The 22669-nt window shown below is 42.0% G+C and overlaps 1 protein-coding gene across 1 annotated transcript in view; it reads left to right on the top strand.

Moving 5' to 3' along the window:
- LOC126381081 (GTPase-activating protein and VPS9 domain-containing protein 1) overlaps window positions 1–22585 on the top strand; it is a 45095-nt gene extending 22510 nt beyond the window's left edge. Inside the window, exons 16-31 of the mRNA XM_050030623.1 lie at window positions 79–183; window positions 619–686; window positions 1052–1178; window positions 2109–2206; window positions 2694–3332; window positions 4071–4207; window positions 5456–5630; window positions 6374–6485; window positions 7261–7517; window positions 7707–7852; window positions 9858–9950; window positions 11094–11208; window positions 12208–12355; window positions 13395–13508; window positions 16704–16871; window positions 19135–22585. Coding sequence (XP_049886580.1) covers window positions 79–183; window positions 619–686; window positions 1052–1178; window positions 2109–2206; window positions 2694–3332; window positions 4071–4207; window positions 5456–5630; window positions 6374–6485; window positions 7261–7517; window positions 7707–7852; window positions 9858–9950; window positions 11094–11208; window positions 12208–12355; window positions 13395–13508; window positions 16704–16853 — 2484 coding nt within the window. The 3' untranslated portion in view covers window positions 16854–16871; window positions 19135–22585. The remainder of the gene's footprint in view (window positions 1–78; window positions 184–618; window positions 687–1051; window positions 1179–2108; window positions 2207–2693; window positions 3333–4070; window positions 4208–5455; window positions 5631–6373; window positions 6486–7260; window positions 7518–7706; window positions 7853–9857; window positions 9951–11093; window positions 11209–12207; window positions 12356–13394; window positions 13509–16703; window positions 16872–19134) is intronic.
- The last annotated feature ends 84 nt before the right edge of the window (window positions 22586–22669 follow it).

Raw genomic sequence — 22669 nt, 5'->3', positions numbered from 1 at the left:
GCGTTCTTCTGACTAACATTTTCATTCGTCTCATTAATTACATCAGTAAAACCAATATAACACTTTCTACGTTGTTAGGTGGATACAGACGACTGCGTGTCGGTAGCTGCTCGCTCAGACACCTCCTGGCCACGACGACCCTCCAACCAGGAAGAATCTACGCCCGTCAAAACATCACATCAGGTAGCATTTACCCAAGTTAGAGAGTTTGTCTATGGTAAAAAAAACCATGAAACAAAGTACACTTAAAATTCCCTTCTAAAGAGCTTATTACACCTATCTGTTTGACACGCTAGATGCGTCAAGGTCACGGATGGTTGCCATGGTTACTCCCCACCAACTCGCTCGAGATCGTGGTTACCATGGTTACGCCCCGCCGATTTGCTGTTAGGCTACACCATCTGGTCGGGAAACGGCAGTTGGTGGGGAGTAACCATGGTAACCACTCCTGACCTTGACGCATCTAACCTTCCCGACAGGTAGGTGTAATAAGCCCTTAACAGTTTTTTTAATCTTATCTTTTTGATGGTATTCGGTTTAAATTAGGAAGTGTCTGCAGGAATCGAGGCCAATATTGAAAGATCCACTACTAAACACTAATTTGTTGTTGTTTCACAGAATGGTAACGCCAAAAGACCAGACGTTAACAGCCCACGGCACACGGCGCGCCCTAGTTTACCAAACAGGTACGTTTTATCTATTTATATTAGGATATTTATCTGAAATATAAATATCCTTTAACGGCCTCCGTGGTCCAGTGGTTGAGCGTTGTGCTCACGATCTGGAGGTCCCTGGTTCGAATCCCGGTGGGGAGAAATCACAAAAATCACTTTGTGCAGGGCTGACTTTGGGCTGCCCACCTGATTGTCCAAAAGTAAGATGATGAAGGCACGTTAAGTACGTAGTCGTTACATGAGTCGCGTCGCAACCTTTGGGTACAGGAAAATTTTGACTTTGAAGCCATTGTTGTCTCGAGCTGATTGTCCATCTTTATAGCTGTGGTGAAGAGAACCCATGAAAATGATGATAATATGATATTGCTTTGCTTTAGGTCTGGTGGAGGCTACCTGAGTGCGACAGCAGCACTGTCTCGCGGCGGCGAGCTGGATCTCGCGTCGCAGGGGCCGCAGCACTTGGCCATGGAGAACAGGAAGAGCATCCTTGTCAACGGGTACCCGGTATGTAAATTTGTAAAAGCAGTCATGTTTGTAAGAAAATATATAGAATAAGAGTAAAAAAAAGGTTAGAATAAATTCAGCTGCTTATCATCCCGGAGCAAGTCGCAGAAACCATGTAAAAGACCTTCTTGGCTGCCAATGTCTTTTTAAAACCCAATCTCCACATCTTAATAATAATAAAAAAGTTTATTTAGGTAAAACCTACGACACACATACATTTACAACATTAAAATTCATTCATTCATGAATTTAAGAGCCACGCTCTTGTCGGTGCAGCATTTCTGTAAAATACTCTCCATGCTACTTTTTTAGGGAAAAATAGGGCAGTGGTTTCCCTCTTGCCTTCCGCCCCGCAGTACTCTGTCTGACGCGAGTGGGATGGCGCCCAGAGTAGTCTATTACAAAGCCATACTAGGACTCCTGTCCTCTGCCTCTGAATAGTACTGACAGTTACTGCTGCCCTCTGTCAGGTTCCAGGTTACAGTCCCTGATTACAACATTAAAATATACACACATTAATATATAGTTGGAAAACATAAAGGTATATGGGTGCCGCAGCTCACCAAAAAAGGCCAGGTTTCAGTGAAAATTTACCCAGAGGGCAACACTGATTTTCAACTCACGCCGATCGGTGAAACGCGAGAACCCGCACAATAAATTAAAAAAATAAAGAGTATGCCTGAATATACCGGTCAGGCTCTTACGACAATGATGAACTATCTAATCTAATATGGGCGTTGGATTGGTAACCTGTCGCCTTTCGGTTCTTCATGTCCATTAGACTTCGATACCAGATACAAGTCGCCTTCTGGCAGGACGTCGATACCAGATACTTGCCTCCTGTGGACTTGCAAATCTTCCCACTGCAATAGGGTTTACGGATTTTACTTGTGTTGGAGTCGGCCTGCTCAATAAATACTTCGCTTGCAGGTAATGACATGTTATGCTACCTCAGCGCCCGACAGCCCGAGTACGTCGGCGCCCGTGCCGTTACCGAGTGATGCCTTCGATTACGTGCCACAAAATGGGTAAGTCATTTACATTCATCTCACAGTTATTATTATTGCGTATGGCAGACAAAAATAAAATGTCCAGCTTGAGCTCCCCTAACCAAGTCTCTGCCGCATCCGTAACACAATGCAGCTCGGCTATGCCACCTGGGCACCGGCGTAGAGGGCATTCGTTCACATGGTCAATTAAAACTTCATTGTGTCGGTCACCAATCCAATGCAAATTATCTGCGTTGAAATAAATCGAAATGTATGTTTATGTTACTGTTATTTTTTATCAAATTCTCTTCCATTTTCACAGTTCTTTTACTGTATTTATTAACTTTGTTTGAACCACAATGAAAGTTCAATTACGGCGTTGGCTTAATGACGATACATAGATCGAAAGAATTTCGCATGGATAGGTTAAGAAGTGCTGCTTCAAGAACCGTCCGAGTCAGAAACTTTTTCGATTTAAATTTTCTCTTTGTAAATTCAACTACTACAGTAAAACTTATCCTAACAGCAACAGCGCGGCAACAGAATCCACCTTAGACGGCGGCAACAACAGCCAGTCAGATGCGACCAGCCAGTGGGTGGACGACAGCTTCCCTCAACCGCACCACTCCCACGAGCCGCACCACCGCACATACCCCTCCAAATACGACCTCCCTTCCACCTCCAAACCTTACGACGACAACGACATGGACCGGAGCCTCAACTCTAGCGAGAGCTCGTTCAACGCTCTGTCTGTCTCCCAATATGACAGGAGATTCGATTCCGGAATAGACACCGAACGCCCCGAAGAGTCACGCTCAACAATAACGGACCTAATGACTCGTATGTCCTCAGCGACTATCTCCACATCAGCTAACTTAGTCAACAACCTGACGCAACGAATAGTCAAATCGGAGATTCGGACGAGTATAGTCAGTATAAGCTCTTCGAGGATTGAGAAGAAGCGGGACGGGACGAGTAATATGTCACTGAGTACGTTGTCAGTAAATAGTGCGGAGACGTCGGTTTCTGACAAGAGTTCCAGCCAGGACGTGAACTCTGAGAATGTGACGGAGCGCCGAGTGAGCCCGCCTCCGGTAAAGACTGCTTCCACTGGAGCTATTCCCAAGAGCATCAGCTTCGATGCTACGGCTGAGAAGTCACAGAGGTTAGTAAAGTTAATATTAACAGAACGACTAGTTCAATCTTCTTATCGTGTGGGTTGTGAGGTGGAATACCAGCCTCATCGACCCTGGTGTCAGGGTTATTGGACCGCCAAAGGCCCTTGACATAACGATTACTCACTTACATCAGTAAATAGTAACCGGGACCAACGGCTTAACGTGCCTTCCGAAGCACAGATCATCTTACTTTCGGACAATCAGGTGATCAACCTGTAATGTCCTAACCAAACTAGGGATCACAAAGTGATTTTTGTGATATCTCGATTCGAACCTGGGGCCTTCGTATCGTGAGTCCAACGGTCAACCACTGGACCACAGAGGCCGTTAATTAGTTCGATAATAAAGTTAGATAATGTTTGACAGTAGCTTCAATGCTGGTACGAGTTAGATCAAAGTACAGAAGCCAGTGTTGTGACGTTCATTACCATAGTGGTGAGTCGAGATTAGGCAGATCGATTCTTTTCCATCTAATAATGGTCCTTTCCAGGCGGAAAGAAAACGCACTAACGGTATACAGCTTAGTACGGTCACGAGCATTAATTATGTATACACTTTGGTACCATGTCACATTAACTTTTTTGACAAATTCAACTGTAAGTCTTACTAAATGTCAAATATGTTAGTGCGACAGAGTCCTAAAATGGGTACATTATATTGCTCATGACTGTACAAAAGGGACGAGAGATATGTCCTAATCATGCTACGTTTTCTTTGTCGTATAGGAGGCGGATAGTAGGCGATGAAGGGTTGGTAGGGAACTTGGATGAACTGAAGAACAATGTGAAACGTTCCGGCGGCAACCTGCTGCATAAGATCAAGATGTTCCGGCAAAAGGGACGCTCGCATACGCACCACAACGGTGAGTATTGTGTAAACGTACATAGGGAATCATACGTTTCAAATATTAAGGTGATGCCGGTTTTTAGTAAAGTTAATATGGCTATAATACTTGACAAGTTTAAAAACATTGAAATGCTAACCAAGACCAGTAGATCAAGTCGCTTGCGTCAACTATCTTATTTACCGTTGTACCAACTACCGAAATATATTAATGTGTAGTGTATGGCATGAGGAAGTGGGAATACTTACTACCAGATATTTTAAACAAATTGCCTAGTGGGCTACACACAGACACATGTCTGTGTCATGGTGTCATGTCCTACACACATGTGTAGGAACTAAACAATGTAAAATAGAATTAAAGAAGTATTATCTGGGCGCATGTTAAACTATGTAGTACCTACCTACCAATTAAGTATAGCGAGTTCAGCGCATTCATTCACTCCTCGCATAAACCTGTACGGGTTTTCTGTTTAGAGGAGCGTCTTATTTTATTTATAAGGATTTAATTGTTTTTTTTTTATATTGAATAAATAAAAAAAACACAAGTTATCTGCTAAAGCCACGACAATCCAAACTTTGCAGTTGCTGATCGTTGCTACATGTGTTGAGCTTGAGGATTATGCGCATAGAAACTGGGCTTTTCCAAAATGAAGGTCTGACGGCCACTGGCTCATAAACATATCTAAAATGGTGCTTATTCGGGCGGACAAAAACTTAACTTAGTTTTAGTTTGTCGTCCTTCATTTACGATATGTGCAAGAAAAAGATACAGCTAATTTTAGTCCTGTCAAATTAATTTTATTTGTGTATTTTATGTTTGTAGGTAGTTGTTTGTAAGTATTTATTTTATACAAGATGTTGCACCGTGGCGCACCAAATTGTGATAAATGTTTTCTTGCCGCCGGTTACCTGGAAGAAATTCCTTCTTAGCAATAAGGCCGCCAGATTGTGCTGTATCTTTCATCCATGTGTGTAAAACTTGTTTAGTATGTTGTGTGCAATAAAGTATATTTGTATTGTATTAAGTTGGTGGTTGCCCGAATCTGAACCAATATAAAACATCATTACATAAACAGCCTATATACGTCCCACTGCTGGGCACAGGCCTCTCCTCAATCAACCGGAGTGGGTATCGAGCATACTCCACCACGCTGCTCCAATGCGGGTTGGTGAAAACATCATTACTTAGACGAAATCGTTGTTACTTGAGTCTCAAATACGCTTTGCTTTTCCTTGTTATTCAAATGGTTATAAAAAAACTCAGATATAAAAGTATCAGAAGAGGAGGCGCGCAGCGACGACGGTGGTCGCGGCGAGCCGAGCGCCGAGAGCTCGGAGGACATCCTCGCCAAGTACCGCCGCAAGACCTCCACGGACTCCAGCAAGCATCGCCGCGCGCAGCGACGGCTCTCCGACCTGCCCGACGCTGAACTGGACAGGTATTTATTTATTTATTGATGTTTATTTGGGATCACATCACCAGCCCATTAACTACTGGGGCACGGGCCTTCCCTATGGATGGATGGATAGGGAGATCGGGCCTTAAACCACCACGCGGGCCCAGTGCGGATTGGTGGTTATTAACGACTGCTAATGCAGCCGGAACCAACGGTTTAACGTGCCTTCCGAAGCACGGAGGAGCTCGAGATGAAAACTTTTTTTTTGTGGTCACCCGTCCTATGACCGGCCTTTGCGAAAGTTGCTTAACTTCAACAATCGCAGACCGAGTGCGTTTACCGCTGCGCCACCGAGCTCCTCCTTATTTGGGATAACAACAGCTTAATCTAAATGTTTTACAATGTTACTGACTAAACCATAGCCAATAACAGCTATCCTCTAATTACTACTTAAAGGAGTAGAACGTCTTTCCAGTAAGTATTACAGTAATATAACGATCTATATAACAGCGACTCAGTTACATAGTCAAGGGAAGTCATAATAGTTGTCTTAAGGTGCCTCTCCGTGTTAGCTTCAGCCCCACACACGCCAAAAGTCCGGAACTCCATTGGCCTGAGATTTGGAAACGACATATAATCATACATACACATACAAACATAAACTCACGCCTATTTCCCACCGGGGAAACACCACACCACATATAATAATCATGAGTACTTATTTAAATGAGAAGAATGTATCCACATTAAGTCTGCAACTTTCTCCAACTATAACATATTCGCAGATGTGAAGGCGTGTTAGACCTGAACGACCCTGAAGTGTTCAACAGCATGAAGAGGAAACTGCGCATGGTGTTGTCCAACTCGGATCTACACTGCGTAGAATACGTGCCTAATGTGAGTACGAATTACAATACTAAGTCTTGGAAGTGGAAAAGTAGTACGAAGAAGGCAGACCCCACCATCAGATGGGAATAATAAATGCCAAGGAGAGAGAGAGAGAGAGAGAGAGTCATGTCAGGGGCCTTTGGCGGCTCAATAGTAACCCTGACACCAGGGTTGATGGTAATCCACCTCACAACCCACACGATAGAAGAGAATACTTAAATAAAACTCGTGGATTAATAAAAAAAAAGTGAGATTGATTTTCTAAGTTCCATTTCTAGATTCCCATTTTATCATTGATCATTGACCAGGGGGCTAAAAAGGCCACATCAAAACAATTTATCTGAAAGGCAATATTGCAATTGGCCGTTTGCGCATATAATAGTAATTGCGCAATGCACATAAATGTCAAATTGCAATTGCGTTGCTTTGATGTGGCCTTTTTAAACCCCAAAGTCAACAAAATAAATGAATAAATAACATCTTTATAGTTTTCGAGTTTTGGTTCATCTTCGACCCCAATTAATTGGGATAATGCTCGTGAGCCTATGTTAATTTTTGAGACACCAAAACTGAATTCTTGCAATGTTTCCAAACAGGTGACGCTGGTGAGAAAGATCAATACTAGTCATCTATATGCCATGAAGACTCTTTGGAGCACGTCCGCCTTTCGAGAGTCTTCATGGCATATAGATGACTAGTATCGATCTTCCTCACCAGCGTCACCTCTCCGAACGCCTCCACTCCGATCGGCTTAATCTTGGTGAACATCGACTTGTCCATCTAGCGTTGCACAAGTTCGTCGCTAGTGGAGTGGATCCGCGCGGCGGCCGCGTGCGCCAGCTCGGAGGCGGGCGCGGCGCACGCGGGCGAGCTGGCGCGGGCGCTGGCGGGCGCCGGCGGCGGCGGCGGCAGCAGCGGCGGCAGCGGCGCCGCCCGCCTGGCCGCGGCGCTGCGGGCCGACCTGGCCGCCCGCAGGCCCTACGCGGCCTACCTCGCCTCCTGCCGGGCGGCGCTCACGCATACCCTGCATGCGCTCAACACGTGAGTACTCATTACCGCTACTCTAAGGTCCAAGCCAGAAGACAGCGCTCAATGTGCTGCATATAAACTACATTTACGAATTCATGTTTGTTTTCAAATTAATGTTTGGATAGATAATTAATATTACGTCCAGTAATCCTGTATACGAAAGCTAAAGAATGGTATGTAGTAGATGACGTGTGATTGCAGTCAGATCGCGGTGGTGAGCGGCGAGTGGCAGGCGTGCGCCCGCGCGGCGGCCGCGGCGCGCGTGCTGCAGCAGCTGGAGCGCGGCAACGCGCTGCGGAGGCTCGCCAAGCACCACCACGCGCACAACAACCACGCCATGCACAACGGTACGAGACACCATTTTTTTTTCTTTTATCGTGTGAGTTGTGAGGTGATTACCAACCCCATCAACCCTGGTATCAGGGTTACTAGGCCGCCGAAGGCCCCTGACATGGCTCATGTAACGATTATTCACTTACACCAGTAAGTAGTAACCGGGACCACCGACTTAACGTGCCTTCCGAAGCACGGATCATCTTACTTTCGGACAATCAGGTGATCAGCCTGTAATGTCCTAACCAAACTGAGGATCACAAAGATGATTTTTGTGATATGTCCTCACCGGGATTCGAACCCGGGACCTCCGGATCGTGAGCTCAACACTCAACCACTGGACCACAGAGGCCGTGCGACATCATTTATCCGGCAGGGTTTGCAGGTTGGCGCGGCGCGAATCACCTCCAACGCTCTCACCTATCGACAGGGCGAATGTTATCTATCTACGGAGATAAACCTTGTACGGCTATTGGGCGACACCCTCGATATAAGGTGAAAGACTATTACACGTCATGATGCGCTCGCTCGGATTTTCAGTTCGCGCCCTACAGTCTAGTGGTGAAGTTCCAGGTTCGATTCCCGACGGGGATATTGTCGAAATAAAAAGAAAAGAAAACAGAGTTTCTGTTTTTTAATAAATAGTAATCGGCACCAAAAGCTGCATCTTATTCATCAGATAATTGTGATTCAGCTTGTAATATTAGGATATTACAAAATTATTATTGGTTCAGACTACTACTTACTGAAGTGAATATATAGTCATTACATGTGATGTCCGGGGTCTCTGGCGAATTGAAACTGCCTATTTCTCCCACCAGGTGTCGCTACTGGTGAGTGTTCTTAAATTTTGATAGTTCCCCATACTATTTGAGTAAACAAACATATTGTTTTGGTTATATTTTTACACTACAACCCTTTGCGCAGCGTTTGACTGCAAAATCATAGTGTTATATTTATTCACTAAAGATCGAAAAGAAGAAAACTGCCTTTCTCCAACTGATGTCCACTTTTCTTTTTCGTAACTCATCCTTCAGACGTGGTACATGTACACTCCACGTTACTCCACAAATTACAACAATTTATCACGGATTTTAGTTGGACAGTATGGAGAACTCAAACCCATCAAAGGTAAAAAAAAGAAAAAAACCTGTCAAAATTTAGGGACACTCAACAATACTGCCGCCTACATTTGAGCTTATAGTTGTTATCCTCATTGAAACTTGCATACAGCTGTGGGAGGCTTAGGTGGTAACTCACCTACTGTAAACTCACCACCCAGTGGGTGAGTTGCCAGTTTTTCAGATTATTAGTGGTCATTTCACCGACGACTTTAGTTGATTGTAGGTGAGTTTACTATTACGAAATTGCGGTGCGGTCTACTCGAATTTTACTACATAACGCCCTCTTTTGAGAACAAAACAGAAAGTCAAAATCAGAGATCAGAGAGAATCAGTTTATGAATACATGTAATAAATATAATCGTTGACAGAAACAAAAAAATATATAAAACAGCACTCTCAAATAAAATATGGCATATAATATTTAATAACAGCCTCTGTGGTCTAGTGGTTAGAGCATTAGGCTCACGATCTGGAGGTCCGGGTTCGATTCCCGATGGGGACGTTGTCGAAATCACTTTGTGAGACTGTCCTTTGTTTGGTAAGGACTTTTCAGGCTTGAATCACCTGATTGTCCGAAAAAGTAAGATGATTCCGTGCTTCGGAGGGCACGTTAAGCAGTTGGTCCCTGCTATTAGCCGTAAAAACACCTCCACCAACCCGCATTGGAGCAGCGTGGTGGAGTATGCTCCATACCCCCTCCGGTTGATTGAGGGGAGGCCTGTGCCCAGCAGCGGGACGTATATAGACTGTTTATGTTTATGTAATATTTAATAGGTACACAAATAATCTTAATAATTTTCCTCTTACTATCTTCACTATTTCAATTATTCACAGTGACAAATTTGCAGACGCTTTGTTTTAGAAGCTAATTTCTAAATAGCTATATTGTCTTCAGGAGGAAGCGAGCTAATGGACGAGAAAGCTACAAGACTGACGGCCAGCATAAAGGCCATTACTGCCGAGGTGAAAGCGGACCCTTCGTGGGAAGGTAAGCCAATAGGCTTGTTTCCAACTAGTCAAATCAGTTACTTTTTAATAATCGTCAAAACACGGAATTACTATGGAATTTTTAGGAAAAGCACACTGTGACGTCATAGAAAAACATTTACATATTACGTTTTTCTTGATTCAAAAATTTGTAAATAAGTTAAATAGAAAAAAGATAATGTTTTTCATTAGTTTTAGATCAGTCTTTACTTAGTAATCACAATTTTATAATTTATCTTGAACCTAGTCCCTCCTCCTCTCTATTTAAGAGCTGCGCTCTTGTCGGTGGAGTAACCGCCATTCCTCTCTTCTTCCCGCCAAAACCTTCACCTCCCGATACGACACGACCTGCACCTTCTCTTTTATTTGTTTCATAAATGTTATCCTAGGTCTACACCTTCCTCTCTTCCCTTAATTTTTTCCTTCTATAATGTTTGTTATATATGAATCGTGTCGTATCAGGTGGCCAATCATATTTCCTCTCCGGTTCTCTATAGTCTTCAATATGGTTCTCTTTTCTTCAACTCTTTCCAGCACTTTTTCATTTGACACCATTTCAGTCCAGCTTATACCCTCCATCCTTCGCCAACACCACATCTCAAACGCTTCCAACGCTTCGCTTGAACCTAGTACATGACCCACTTGTTATTCCGTCACAAAAGTATGGAACTGAAAATAATTTAAAAAAATATTAAAATTTTCATGAATTTCCGACACGAAAATCCAATTGATAGCTTCTATGCTGTTCTGGGAGCAAATAAAAAACATAGAACGCATTCAGCTGCTTGTCTTCCCGGGCATGTCGTAAAAACCGACACAGAGGGATTATGTCCTCTAACGTGATGGACTAATGTTATGGGCGATAGGCTGATCCCTTATCACCATAAGGTTTATCATATCCAGCTTACGACATCGTATGAATAGTGGCTGCAAGTTGTCTTTGATTACTTGTGGCTCTGCCCACCCCATTAGGGACTACGGGCGTGAGTTTATGTATGTATGTGTATGTATGTAAAATCCAATGGAAATCATGTTCTGAATCATCCCCTCAGTATTCGTTACGATGTCACTAACACCCTTTATATAATGAGGATATAATGTACTTTTGAGTCGTTAACAACAGTTCCTGTTGAACACGTAACAGGTGCATCAGCCAACTTGTTGGAGATGGCGGAGATCACGGTGGAGCGGGCTGCCTTCGCGCGGCTGTATCTCCACGTGCTTTTCCCCAACGGCGACGGGGACATCGCGCGCGACCAGTGAGTATCTCAGGGGCTGTGGCGGCTCAATAATAACCCTACCCTACCCCCTGGCTATGGGGTCGAAGAGATCCGTCTCCCGGAGCTCGAACACTTCGTGGCACGTGCGCAGGAACATTTTGATGTTGCGCATGCACAGAAACTGGGGACAAACACGACACTCAGACTATAGAGGGGAAGATCTACGTCAAAACTGATATTGGGGAATTTTAAAGAGGTGACGGCCTCTGTGGTCCAGTTGTTGAGCAAGGTGCTCACGGTCCGGAGGTCCCGGGTTCGATTCCCGGTGGGGACAAATCGCAAGAATCACTTTGTGATCTCTACTTTGATAAGGACGTTACAGGCTGATCACCTAATTGTCCAAAAAGTAAGATGATCCGTGCTCCGGAAAGCACGTTAAGCCATTGGTCCCGGTTAATACTTACTGATGTAAGTAAGTAGTCGTTACATGAGTCATATCGGGGGTTTATGGCGGCTCAATAGGAACCCTGACACCAGGATTGATGAGGTTGGTAATACATTTCACAACCCACACGATAGAAGAAGAAAACTATAAGGCAACGATATTATATAATCTTGCATTAATTTTTTATTTCCTTAACTACATAATAGGCTACTGACAGCCTGGTCAAACGTCAGTCACTACGTTTTTTTTTATGGAACCTGTATGGAAATACTGGTCTGTGACATCATCAATAAAAGCAGTTAAAAGTCGCATTTCTTGTTACTTAATTCAGAATTAAAATTCGAATAAAGTCACAATGAAATGAGATTGATTTTTGATTATATTAGACTGGCTTCTATTTCTTCGACCCATTCAAATATCTTATTTATAAATAAAAATCGAAAATAAGTCGAAATGTAAATTGACATTGATTTTTGACCATCTTAGACTGGTTTCTGTTTCTTGATTAGGATTTTATAATCTATGTTTGACCCAGTCGAATACCGTATTTGTCGACTGTCGGTCGCGAGTGAGCCGTATGCGTGTGCGTGCAGGGTGCTGAGCGAGCACATCCGCCGCCTGGCTGCGTGCACGAGCGCGCTGCGGGCGGGCGTGCCCGCGCCGCACGTGTGGGCCGCGCCCTTCCCGCGGGCGCAGGCCGTGCTGCGCCACCTGCCCGTCTACCGCACGCCCCGGGACAAGGTACGGTGACACCATGCAGACTATACTCCGAGGAGATTGCTTACACCTGGTGCGCTGACTCGTCGGCGGCACCACCGGATTGACATGTACACGGAGGGGCGACCTTCGCTCGCCGTGTCCCACCCCCGTGCTCAGCTGTTTCTGCGGACAGCGTGAGCACTCACATTAAATGGCCACGCCCTGAGAATGTCTCGGCTTCGCCCGCGACGAGAAAAAAATCCAGACGGAAAAAAATAATTATTTGACCTTTGTGCGCAGATGTCAAAGATTATTTTTTTTTAATTAAGATTAGAGATTCGTTTTACTTTTTAAGTTCGATTTGCACCATTGGTCTATTCAACGATTATTTTAATTTTACCGATCAAAAGTAATTTAATATGTAGTATTTTGTTCCGGAACGTTGAAGAATCATCGTTTCTGAACGATGCAACCATAAATAGAAAAAGAGTTGAATTTTCTCAGAAATATACAATGTTGTCAAATTGGAGGTTTTCTCTTCGCAATTTTAGAGAAAAATACGTGTTGATGAATCATATCTTTCATAACATTTACTTAACAAAAGAGCTTGGGGAATCTGAAATAGATTTCAAATTACGTGTGGCAACACTAGGATACATATCAGTTCTAGTCAAATCAGTTACTTTTACTAACCGTCAAAACACGAAGTGACTATGGAATTTGTATGAATAGCACACTGTGACGTCATAGAAAAACGTAATAAAATGTCGGACTTATTATTACATTTTTCTTGATTAAAATTCATAAATAAGTTAAATAGGAAAAATTAGGTTTTTACGTTAGTTTTAGATCTGTCTTTATTTAGTAATCGGAATTTCATAATTTATCTTGAATCTAGTACAGTCATGAGCAATATAATGTACCCACTTTAGAACTCTGTCGCACTAACATATTTGACATTTAGTGAGACTTACAGTTCGATTTGTCAAAAAAGCTAATGTGACATGGTACCAAAGTGTATACATATTAATGCTCGTGACCGTACACGACCCAGTTATTTACCGGCTCCGTTGGTCAACAGTTGTCGTGTATAATGCGGTGCGTGCGCTCCATCATGGCCGTGCTGGGCCTCTCAGAGGGCGCCACGCCCTCCGCGGACGACCTCACGCCCGTACTCGTCTACGTCATACTCAAGGTAAACAAACTTCTCAATTTTGAATAATTGTTCAAACAAACCTGTAGTCGAAGAAAATTTAAATTTGCATTTGGAACATTAATATTAGAAAATACACTTCTCATCAAAAAAATCGAAACACTTCCGTTTTCATTGTTTCTGTCCGAATTTAACACAAAAAAGAATTCATACGATGAAAAAAAATACATAAATGTATAGCTGGCAGTTTGGCCATTACAGTAATAAGCGAAAATTCTAAATTCAAAATTAGAATTTCATTTGTTTATCTTATAAACGAAATGTATCACTGTTTTGAGACAAATGTGTGTTTAGGGTTGGAGTACATTTAGCGTTTAAAAACTAAAAATTGGCGCCTATCCTTAAACTTTTTGTTTTTTATTTCAATACTGTGACTTTGGGACGTCTGAAAAAAGGTTTTTTCTTCTAAAACGTATGGATACTTCGCCCACAGAAGCCGCCCAAGTTGTGGCATTGCTGGATTCTGGCCTTAGTCAGCGTGTTGTGGCTGCAAGACTGCATCTAAGCCTGTCATCTGTTCATAGAGTCTATAAACGTTATCGGGAGACTGGTTTGTTCACGCGCCGTTCAGGATCTGGCAGGAATCGGGTCACTTCTGAGCGAGATGATCGATTTATTGTAACAACTTCTTTAAGAAATCGACGCCTTAACGCTTTTCAACTGCAGCAGCGGCTTCGTGTTGTACGAAGGGTGGCTGTAAGTGACTCTACAATTAGAAGAAGGTTGAAGGATCGTGGACTGGTACCGCATAAGCCAGCAAATGGGCCGAAATTAACTGCAGACCATCGAAGAGCGCGCCTTAACTTTGCACGTGAGCACCTAAATTGGTCATACCTACAGAACCGCCACCATAGCTGACCTTTTCTTCAATGCAGCATTGTGCATAGCGTTCTCCGTCTCTTCTGTAGACCTTGTTCCTTCCGTCGTTACCATACAGCATAATTTTACACTCATCAGAAAAGAGAACTTTGCTCCACTGTAGGTATGACCAATTTAGGTGCTCACGTGCAAAGTTAAGGCGCGCTCTTCGATGGTCTGCAGTTAATTTCGGCCCATTTGCTGGCTTATGCGGTACCAGTCCACGATCTTTCAACCTTCTTCTAATTGTAGAGTCACTTACAGCCACCCTTCGTACAACACGAAGCCGCTGCTGCAGTTGAAAAGCGTTAAGGCGTCGATTTCTTAAAGAAGTTGTTACAATAAATCGATCATCTCGCTCAGAAGTGACCCGATTCCTGCCAGATCCTGAATGGCGCGTGAACAAACCAGTCTCCCGATAACGTTTATAGACTCTATGAACAAATGACAGGCTTAGATGCAGTCTTGCAGCCACAACACGCTGACTAAGGCCAGAATCCAGCAATGCCACAACTTGGGCGGCTTCTGTGGGCGAAGTATTCATACGTTTTAGAAAAAAAACCTTTTTTCAGACGTCCCAAAGTCACAGTATTGAAATAAAAAACAAAAAGTTTAAGGATAGGCGCCAATTTTTAGTTTTTAAACGCTAAATGTACTCCAACCCTAAACACACATTTGTCTCAAAACAGTGATTCATTTCGTTTATAAGATAAACAAATGAAATTCTAATTTTGAATTTAGAATTTTCGCTTATTACTGTAATGGCCAAACTGCCAGCTATACATTTATGTATTTTTTTTCATCGTATGAATTCTTTTTTGTGTTAAATTCGGACAGAAACAATGAAAACGGAAGTGTTTCGATTTTTTTGATGAGAAGTGTAGTAGTTATATGAGCCAAGTCGGGCCTTTGGCGGCTCAATAACACCACCCTGACACCAGTCAGGGTTGATGAGGTTGGTAATTCACCTTACAACCCACACGATAGAATAAGAGATATTAACAATTAAGCCTTATAATACCCTCTGTACAATATTTTTATCCGACATCGGCGAAGCTAAAAGGAGGGTTATTTTTTCTAATACTCGTAATATCGTGAAGTACCTGTGCAGGCGAATCATTGTGTTTCCTCAGGCCTGTTGTCTTAAATTTTGTATCCAGGTGCCATCAGCGCTCCCCATTTTTCCGGCTAAGTAGTCAATGCTATTTTTTTTTTAAAATAAAATAGTCTCTGACATTTTCTCTCTCTCGCGTTTGACCACAATCTCACCTCATGGTAAGTGACAATGTGGTCTAGGATGGATCACGCTTACTTAGCAAATGCCTATTCACTCTAGCCTTGAAGACTCCCAGATTATTAACGAGTTGGAAAAACAGACGACGGCAGACACTTCCATTCCAGTTTCATTTGCGACAGATGTACAGTCATAAGTAATATCATGTACCCACTTTGGAACCCTGTCGCACTATCATATTTGACATTTAATGAGACTTACGGTTTAATTTGACAAAAAAGTTAATGTGACATGGTATCAAAGTGCATACGGTCTCGAGCATAAATATGTATACACTTTGGTACCATGTCACATTAACTTTTTTGACAAATTGAACTGTAAGTCTCACTAAATGTCAAATATGTTAGTGCGACAGAGACCTTTTTTTTTTTTGACGTGACTTATTGTAGATTTGCCGCAGATGGCATTAACTACTTGGCCGGACAAATGAGGAGCGCTGAAGGCTCTCACCCGGTACAACGTTTAAGACAACAGGCCTGAGGGTGCCCAGTAGGGCGCGAACCTCGGCTCAGGGCGTCGTCTGAGAGGAAAAATATTTGAAAGAATTAATCGACCCTAGTGGGTCGATAGCGATAAGCGCTGAATGAGAGAAATCGTCGACCACGCCGGCGGGGTCGATATCGGGGCTCTGAAGTGTTTGGTGTCGCGAGCTGATTGGCTGCCTCTATGGCTAGAGTAATCGGGTCGTCGGGATCGTACGTATATTACGTCCTTCGGACGCCGATACTTTTCAGTACCGTCTCTAAGCGGAATATACTCGGAAGCCGCAACTACCAGGGGATTTGGGTGGTGTGGAGCAGAATCGAAAAAACGTTTGGAAGCTAATTTGAGCCATTGGGCAATGGTTGGCAGACCTAGGTCAATGTGCAGATTTTCATTGCGAAGGAACCACGGAGCTCCCGTGGCTTTCCGCATGAAACGATTTTGTAGCGACAGAGTCCTAAAGTGGGTACATTATATTGCTCATGACTGTACATATTTGTACTCGTGACCGTACAATAAGTGAAGTGAACATAACTGTGCAGGTGAACCCGCCGTCGCTGCTGTCGACGATCGAGCTGGTGAACGCGCTGGGCGGCGCGGCGCTGTCCGGCGAGGCGCTCTACTGGTGGACGCAGTTCTGCTCGGCCGTCGCCTACATCAAGACCATGGACTACCACCACCCCGACTCCTAGCCCGAGCACACACGCCTGGTAACTATACCATACAGGGTGTTAGTGACATCATAACGAAAACTTTGAGGGATGATTCACAACATGATTCTGAGTTGATTTCAAGTGGTTTTTTTAAATTATTTTCAATTCTATACTTCACTTGATCACGGTAATACTATCATACAGTATTCCAACTCCATACAAACGGGCGAAACGCGAGTTATACCTACGTGCTCGGATCTCAGCATGCGCTCGGCATGCAACCAGTCGCGAATGTCGCACAGTGACGAACGGACGGTGTGTTGTATTTTAAAAGATAACCGCGCGATTTTTCATTAAACTTAAAGTTAAAATAAGTACAAGTGCATATTTAATATGACGAGTAGGACATATTGTGCTGTATTTGGTTGCTACTTACTTTAAAATTTAATAATAAGGCATTTCGTACGTCTCAATCGAGGCGCAAATATTTTTCGGTCGCAAATTTATAAGACAAACAAATATTTTTTAAATTAAAACTAAGAATAAAAAAAAGTGTATATCAGGATCGCGGGTGTATTTCTCAGATCAGCCTAAATATATTGCAGTTATTTGGTACCTTCTGTGTACTTTTATTAAACACTTCCTATTCCAATTACAAAGTATTTTATTTGTTTAAATAAAAAATCATAATTTACAATCACAAAACTAGATAGAAACTCAAAGTAGGCAGATGTAATTAAAATTCTGTAGGTGGGCAGCCCTATCACATGTTTACGTACCGCGCGGGTGTAGGCATTTATTTCAAGGACACGGCCGAGTTACAATACTGTATGATAGTATTACTGTGACTTGATATTAACTCAAAATAACGAGCTGAATCATCCCTCTTAGTATTCGTTACGATGTCACTTACACCCTGTATAAGTACATACAAGTAGCCATACAAGTAGATAGGGTGTTAGTGACATCGTAACAAATACTGAGGGGGATGATTCACACCATGATTCTGAGTTGATATCAAGTGGAATTTCCTGTCGGAAAATTCATGAAAATATTAAGTGTTCTTTTATATTGTTTTCAGTTCCATAGTTTTGCGACGGAAAATTCCACGTGACTCATGGTCTCAATCATCCCTCAAAGTTTTCGTTACGATGTTAAACACCTTGTATACAAGCGTCATTGCGAGTGAGCCACAGTTCGACATTTCCTAACTTTGTTGATTGGTATCAACCAATTGCGCTCCTCTCCTTTTCTGTCGCTCAGAACCTTCATTTGCTAGAGTGAGATAATGCGACCACACCCACCAGAATTGACGAAACTGTCGAAGTGCGTTCACACACTCGCTCTAGGAAATGACTGGTCTGAGTGACAGAAATGGATAGAGGTATAGGAAAATGCGATGCGGCACAGTCAGGGGGGTTAAAATGGCCACATCGAAGCAATTCATCTACATAACATAAACATACATAAACAGCCTATACACGTCCCACTGCTGAGCACAGGCCTTCCCTCAATCAACCGGAGGGGGTATGGAGCATACTCCACCATAAAAAGAACAATAATTGAAAATATAATTTAAAAATGAAAAAACATAATGATCACGTTACATGAGCCATGTCAGGGGTCCTTGGCGGCTCAATCATAACCCTGACACCAGGGTTGATGAGGTTGGTATTCTACCACACAACCCACACGATAAGAAGAAGAATGATCATCTGGCAGAAATTGCTGTTTAGCAATAAGGCCGTCTATTGTGCTTATGTTTTTATTCGTATGTTTATGTCCTTTGTAAATGTCGTTGTGCAATAAGGTACATAAACAGCCTATATACGTCCCACTGCTGGGCACAGGCCTCCCCTCAATCAACCGGAGGGTGTATGGAGTATACTCCACCACGCTGCTCTACTGCGGGTTGGTGGAGGTGTTTTTACGGCTAATAGCCGGGACCAACGGCTTAACGTGCCCTCCGAAGCACGGAATCATCTTACTTTGTCGGACAATCAAGTGATTCAAGCCTGAAAAGCCCTTACCAAACAAAGGACAGTCTCACAAAGTGATTTCGACAATGTCCCCATCGAGGATCGAACCCGGACCTCCAGATCGTGAGCCTAACGCTCTAACCACAACACACAGCCTCCGTGGTCTGGCAATTCATCTAAGAAAGCAATATTGCATTTTGACATTTGCGCATATAAAAGTAAGTGCGCAATGCAAACAAATGTCAAATAGCAATATTACTTTCTTAGAGGAATTGCTTCGATGTGGCCATTTTAACACCTCAGATGTAGATAAAATTTTACATTGAGTGTTTCTTCCGCAGATATCAGCGCGTGTCAACGAATCCAAATTCGGTTACCCCGCTCCGCGGCGCGAACGGCGGTACACTATCTAATCACACTAGCGACCAAATCATCTGTATAGCACCACCCTACTTCTACACAATATCGACTAGTATCTCGCTGTAAACATGCCCTAGAAAACACGAAAATAGTCATCTCATACGATATTTAACTTAATATTAAGGCTGCGTGTCCATTGACGCGGAGATGTGCAGGAATCGACCAATCACCGTGAGGGAGAGAGTGACAGAGCGTCTTCGTTTTTCGCTCTCTCGAACGCTGTGATTGGTCAAATCCGCACATTTCCGCGTCAGTGGAAACCCAGCCTAACACATCATGCTTGGATTCATTGCTAATTAATATCTTTAGCGCATAAGCCGCATATACGTAAATACATTAAACTCGATTCTGATTAGTTAATACTGCACACTGCTTATACGATTACTTACACCCTTATTCTAAGATCTTAACTCGAACCTTACTGTACTCCGTCCCCAGTTGAGGTGACCTTAGGGTCGGACGACTTCAGCCATTGATGTTTTTTGCATGGTATAAGAAAACCAGGTATGCTCAATCCTATGACAAGCCGCCATTGCTCGCCCTTTGTTTTTTTTTTTGAAAGGGTTTAACGGCTCTGGCCTAGTAGCCTTTTCAACCTGTCATTAATTGAGCATATTACTTAGTTTTTATCGTTTGACGTTTTGTTCAAAAATTAGGCCTCGCCCTTTGATGACGTGTCACCATTAAATTGGTATCTCCAACATTACAAGGACGTAAATTTTATTGAAAATTAAGTGAATTACTGACGAATGTATTTAATTTCTATTATTTGTCATATAAATAAAAATCATTAAAACTTTAAGTAAATCTATTACTAAAAGTTAAAAATTTGCTGGCAAAGTAAATATAAGAACATTGGTCGTGGGTAATTTATTTGTTACCAAAATGGCAACGTAGTGTTGGATGACGTCAGCTGGACTAACCTTGAAATGCTAGCTGTCAGTTTTGAGCATACCTGGTTTTTTTATACCATTGTTTTTTGTCTGCCAAAATATGGACCTTGTGATGTCTGAATTAAAGAACATATTATTAAGCAATACCTCGAAATCGCCTCAAAATCAGTATTCTCAACCTTATCTCGAGTTTACTCCAGTGGGGCGGAATTGAGGCATGACGTCATTAGTTTCGATTTATTATGTTGGCAGTATGATATGCTCGACTCCAGTGAGTAAAGTTCTCAAATAGAGGACGCAAATGTTAACTTGAAGTACCAAAATGTTCAACTGAGGCTGAGTCGAGTGATGGTTCGAGTTATCATCTTAGAATGTTTTATAGCTAACTAACCAAAATCGGACTTACTGTGTAAAAAATAACCCTAATTTAGCATATCAAGTCACAAGTAATATAAGAAATATCGAGTTCTCAAATGATCGAACATTTTAGTAGTGGCTTGTTATGCATTTTTCTAATGTAGATAGCGATATGTTACAAAAAACCTGTGTACTATTCTTGTATATTATATGCATAGGCATAGTTCTTCAGATATATTATTCTTGTATCGAATATTAGTATGAAGTAACAGATAATTGATATAAAATTGCATTTTAAATTTTCATGTTTCAAACACTCAAAATTTTCTGTACGTCCATTTCGCTGATGTGTGAACACCTTAAAGGCAGTTGGGGAACTGGAGGCTTTAGTATAGGGCTTCCTTAAAGTGTGGAAGATTTTGCACCTGACTGTACTACTGGGGCGAATCGAAGGTACGAATGCGACGCGAGGTGTAACCATCATAAGGTATATATCGAGTAGGTGCGTTGTTGTCGATTCGGGCAACTACCAACCTAATTTGACAGGACTAGAACTAGCTGCGTCTCTTTCTTGCACATATTGTAAGTTAAAGAGGCCACTAATCTAAGAACTGTCAAACTAAAATTAAGTTTCCCAAATAGGCACCATTGTACGAGCTATACCCGGCTTAAAGCATGATTAGAATGGGAGCATGATAGAGATTATAGTCGCCTAGTGAGAAAAACACGAGAGATAGATACGTCTCGTTAGTAAACGGTATACAACTTAGTATGAAAGAGTAGACAGAATTCTCTCACTCTAATCATGCTACCTTTTAAAGGGTCTAGTTCTACATTATTAAGAAAAGTTAGTAAATGAATGTTGATCATTTCTGTGTCCACGCGCCGGTGGCGCCTCGTGTCGTCTCGTTAGACTGTGATTTTAGAGTTGGATACGAAATACTCGCTATAAAGGTGTATTTTTGAGAACGTTTCAAAAATGTGTGATATTTAACGTAAATGATATTGAATCGTCGCCGAATGTGGATGTAATTTATTGAAGAAAAAAATATATAGTTTTATAAGCTAACAATCAGTTACGAATTTAGGATAAGGAAACGATGGTAGCAAAAATTAAGCGTTAAAACGTTCCTTCATCACTTACAGGACTTATATAAATCATAAATTCATGTGAGTGCCAGTGTAGAGCGTGTCCCTTATCTTGGCATTGCCGTCATAACGGATCGGGATACTGACTACACAGAAAAAAATGTGTTAATTTGTCGCCAAATACCAGAATTTAGAAGTTACAAGCATTTTTTGGTGACAATGCCAGAATAAGCTTTTCCCCAGCAACACTTTTTTGTTACAGCACTTAGCGTAGATCTAATTTCATCACCAAAATTTGGCTTCTTTCAGGTTTTTTTCTGTGTAGTATGTTTTGGTAGCAGTGCCAAGATAAGGCACACGTATAGAGCCATATTTTGTGTAAAAAAACCTAAAATGTGTCTATGTAAAATCACTTGTTTATACTATATACTCAAGTGTACAAAACGTTTATTTTAATATTGTATTATTATAACGGCTATAGAAACGTATTAACATGAAAAACAAATCAAACTATTATGCCGTGGAATCTCAAGGCAGCAAATAGTTTACCTAATAAACTTGTATGTTTAAATACATTTGAATTTTATGTCTTAACTGTGAACCCACAGCTCCAATTTCACGAAAATATTTGTTTTTGTAATAGAACTAAAATGTTAATAAAATAGATTAAGTGGCACCAGTTTATTTCGCACTTATTCAAAAGACACTAATACATAACACCACTAAATATAAAGTGTAGTATTTACAGAGGCCAAAAAATATTCGTTATCAGGCGTTCTTGAACCCACAATGGATTTACTTACGTCACCATCATGAAGGATTTTCCCGTGGTCTTTTATTGTATGCATTTTAATCAGTGTAACAGGATTGTAGTAAGCTTCGTCTTGCCTAGGTATTGTTTGAACTAGACTGCAAAATGTAACTATAGTATAGAACATTTTAACCGGCATAGTCTAGACTATATTGTAACGTAAAATATAATGTAATCGGAGCAATGAATATTGTATTTAGCAATAAATAATCATGTCTACAACTTTTGTTTCATTGGCGCAGTCTCATAGTATAAGACAGGGTTTCACCGGAGGCCCGTGTTGCTCTTGGGCTTGGCATTTGTAAA

Source organism: Pectinophora gossypiella, chromosome 3 (assembly GCF_024362695.1).
Source record: "Pectinophora gossypiella chromosome 3, ilPecGoss1.1, whole genome shotgun sequence".
NCBI lineage: Eukaryota > Metazoa > Arthropoda > Insecta > Lepidoptera > Gelechiidae > Pectinophora > Pectinophora gossypiella.
The sequence above is the reverse complement of the archived record's forward strand: the minus strand, read 5'-3'. Positions and strand labels throughout refer to the sequence as shown.